This window comes from Triticum aestivum, chromosome 1D, assembly GCF_018294505.1.
Source record: "Triticum aestivum cultivar Chinese Spring chromosome 1D, IWGSC CS RefSeq v2.1, whole genome shotgun sequence".
NCBI lineage: Eukaryota > Viridiplantae > Streptophyta > Magnoliopsida > Poales > Poaceae > Triticum > Triticum aestivum.
Window position 1 is genome coordinate 408,804,248 of NC_057796.1, and position 3,244 is coordinate 408,807,491.

The 3,244-nt window shown below is 49.0% G+C and overlaps 1 protein-coding gene across 1 annotated transcript; it reads right to left on the reverse strand.

The window, feature by feature from the left end:
- Positions 1-1,139: 1,139 nt before the first annotated feature.
- Positions 1,140-2,275, reverse strand: LOC123171550 (agamous-like MADS-box protein AGL61). The gene has a single exon (XM_044589005.1). It carries the CDS (start codon positions 2,205-2,207, stop codon positions 1,275-1,277), a length of 933 nt encoding a protein of 310 aa, XP_044444940.1. The 5' UTR covers positions 2,208-2,275; the 3' UTR covers positions 1,140-1,274.
- Between the last annotated feature and the right edge of the window lie 969 nt (positions 2,276-3,244).

Consider the following 3,244-nt stretch of genomic DNA (forward strand, 5'->3'; position numbering starts at 1 on the left):
GACATGGTTCTTTGAAATAATATGCATGATACCTAACTTTCTTTATTTTCAGATCTAAGCCTACTATGTTTGCTAGTTCAATATGAGATGGTTCTCTGGTTTTACTTTGAGCAAGTCATTACCCTCGTTTTGAAAACCAAGTTCAAGTGACAAATATGTTTTTTTAACACAGTATAGACGCAAGTGCTCATACATACGCGCATACACTCACCCCTATGAACGCAAACACGCACCTACCCCTATGAGTGCTTTCGAGAGACTGGGCCGGTACATCATCTTAAGATTTACGACATATTTTTAGGAAGAGTGCTTAGCATGTTGAACTTATGTGCAATCCCTTCATAGCTTGACTCTTTGTGGCAGAACGGGCAATGGCCCTTGTCATCAGACTAAAGGTCTGCATGCCTAAAAGCCCAGCCCGCATTGCCTCACCCTGTTTTGGGCTAATTCCTCGTCACATCTATTTATTTATTTATTTCCTAAAAACTATTTTTTTATTTATTACCCTAAAAACTATTTATTTATTGTTGGACAATCATATTAATTTTCTACCATCAATAATAATCCTAATCTTGCCATGAGATGCAACGAATTCAGGACAACTAGCTATCGGTTAAATTCAGGTTAGCCAGTAAATTTAGTGTCAACAGCATCCGTATTATGGTTCTTATCCTTCATTTGCTCGGGCTATATATGGATGCAGTTATTATTTGTGTGTGTGCGCGCGTTCCACATATGATCTTTTATAGAGATTTTTTCATTAAGAAACAAGTATTTTTTAATGTAAGAAACAAGTATATTTGTTTATTATGATTCATCTATTTGCACAATAGACAAAGGCTAAGATATGTTCATTGGTATATTTCTCCATGACATCTTTCCTTGTTTAAGCAGCTACTCTCTCCGTTCCTAAATATAAGTCTTTGAAGAGATTTCACTATAGACCACATACGGAGCAAAATGAGTGAATCTACACTCTAAAATGCATCTATATACATTCGTATGTGGTTTATAGTGAAATCTCTGCAAAGACATATATCTAGGAACGGAGGGAGTAGATGAGAAAGTTAGAAGCCAATAGTTCAATAAGGAAAAAAACGTTTTTCTAAACTATTCAAAAATCATGCTGTAAAATAAAATAATAAAAAAGGCTTGTATTTTCATTAATTTGGGCAATGGATACAGAACACTGCAAGCCATTATGTTGGGTTGCCGATGCACCGCAACAAGAGAAACAAAAAGGAAAAAACAGAAATACGTATGCTTCATCCAGATCAAACCCACGCTGGTGAATGCTCGGTCCCTCCATTCACGCTGGTGCCACCCAGCTCAAACCCATCGCCGCCGGCGATCTCCGTCATCAGGTCCTCCATCCCGCCGTTGGCGCTGGTGCCACCGAGCTCAAACCAAGGATCGAACCCCGGCGTTGGCATCACCGTCACCATTTGCTCCGTCCCCCCATTCACACTGGTGCCACCCAGCTCAAGCCCACCGCCGGCGATCGCCGTCATCAGCTCCTCCATCCCGCCGTTCGCGCTGGTGCCACCGAGCTCAAACCCGCCACCGACCGCGAACCCCGGCGTTGGCATAACCGCCATCATCTGCCCCGTCCCACCGAGCTCAAAGCCACCGACGCCGGCGAGTAGCTGTGGCGGCAGGGCCGCGAGGGCTGCCTCCTTGTCACGGCGACCGTTCTGGAGCACCTGGTTGACGAGCGCCGCCACGGTGACCTGCGCCTCCCTCAGCGTAGCCATGCAGGCCAGCATGTCCGCGTCCCCCATGTCGCGCTGGTCTGCGACTGCGTCCAGCCACGCCGCCGCCTGGCTCCCCTCCGCGCGACCCTTCGCTATGGCCTCCCCCCAGCGCTCCTTCTGCTGCTCCACCGCGTCCAGATCCGCGCCCAGCTTGTTGTACTTCTGTTGCAGCTCTGCCAGCCGGTCCGGGTCGACGGCGGCGCCCATGCCAGCCCCCGCCGCCCCGGCCTGCTCCGCGGGGCGGAGGAAGCGGTCGACGATGTCCTCGGCGGAGGGGTGGCCGAAGGAATAGGCCTTGCCGGCCCGGGAGTAGACGACGGCGGCCACCTCGGCGCCGCACATGACGGCCAGCTCGTTCGCCTTGCGAAACAGCCCCTGCCGGCGCTTGGAGAAGCAGATGTCCCGTGCAGCCTTGTTCTCGATGCGCCGGATCACGATCTTCTTCCGCCCCATTGCAACCCACCCTAAAACCTTTGCGCCCTCTCTCAGAGTGTTTGGTTATTTGGAGGAGGACTGTTGAGAACTTGAGGTCTGTGGTCTGTCTCGCTACAGCTCTGGGGCGTCCGTTTTATAGGCGACGAGAAGAGTTGAGATGAGAATTTGGCTGTGCCAATTCATCACGGGGGTGCATATCCGATCCTCATCTCTGCTTCACGGATGAGCTAGGAGAATTGATAACATGATGAGATGGTGACAACCGATGAGTTGTCACGTATCCAAACCAGTAAAGGCTGCATGTTTGTTTCTTCTTTTTTCTTTCTCATTTAGGCTATATTTGATGCGTGTGTATATCTACGCTGAAACAGCCCATCGACTTCGATTTTCTCTCGATGTTTATAACTGCCATATACGGCCGCGTGTGGGGCCTTGGCATGTAATGGATATCCCTAAATACATTCCTTCTTCACCCTGAATAAGGCACGTGTATGTGCCAGTTATAAACATCGAGAAGAAAATTAGGCAGATGGGCTGTTTTATCGTAGATATACGGTGCATTAAGAGCGGTACAGACTAGATATAGAAAGAAACATGAATCTCCTCCTGGTTTGGAAATGCGGCAACTCATCGTCGTCGTCATCATCTCAACATCTCATCAACTCTTCTACTCATACGTGAAGAGGGGGTGTGGATATGCACTGTGCACCGTGCCGTACATGTATCTACCGATCGTCGTCGCTGTTTTAAGATAACCAAATGATACAAATCCGATGTCGGCTGTATAACAGTTCAGAGTGAACGTGGTCTAGACCGTTGGATGAGATGCACTGATCTTCGCGTGCGATGATTGTCCTCGCCAGCATTTGGAACGTGTTCGCTCTACACCGCCCCTTGCGCAAACATCTGACCGGATATTCTTACGGTAGCGTCGTCAACAAGTCACTCCTCTCTGATCCCCCCCCCCCCCCCCCCGACGGCCCTTCTCATTTCTCCATCTACCGATTCTCCCACTGCTCGTCCCATCTCCGACCAGCAAGCTCTCAACTCCGACC

Excerpts from the sequence above, each read along its gene's own strand:
- LOC123171550 (XM_044589005.1), bottom strand. The coding sequence starts at position 2,207 with ATGGGGCGGAAGAAGATCGTGATCCGGCGCATCGAGAACAAGGCTGCA.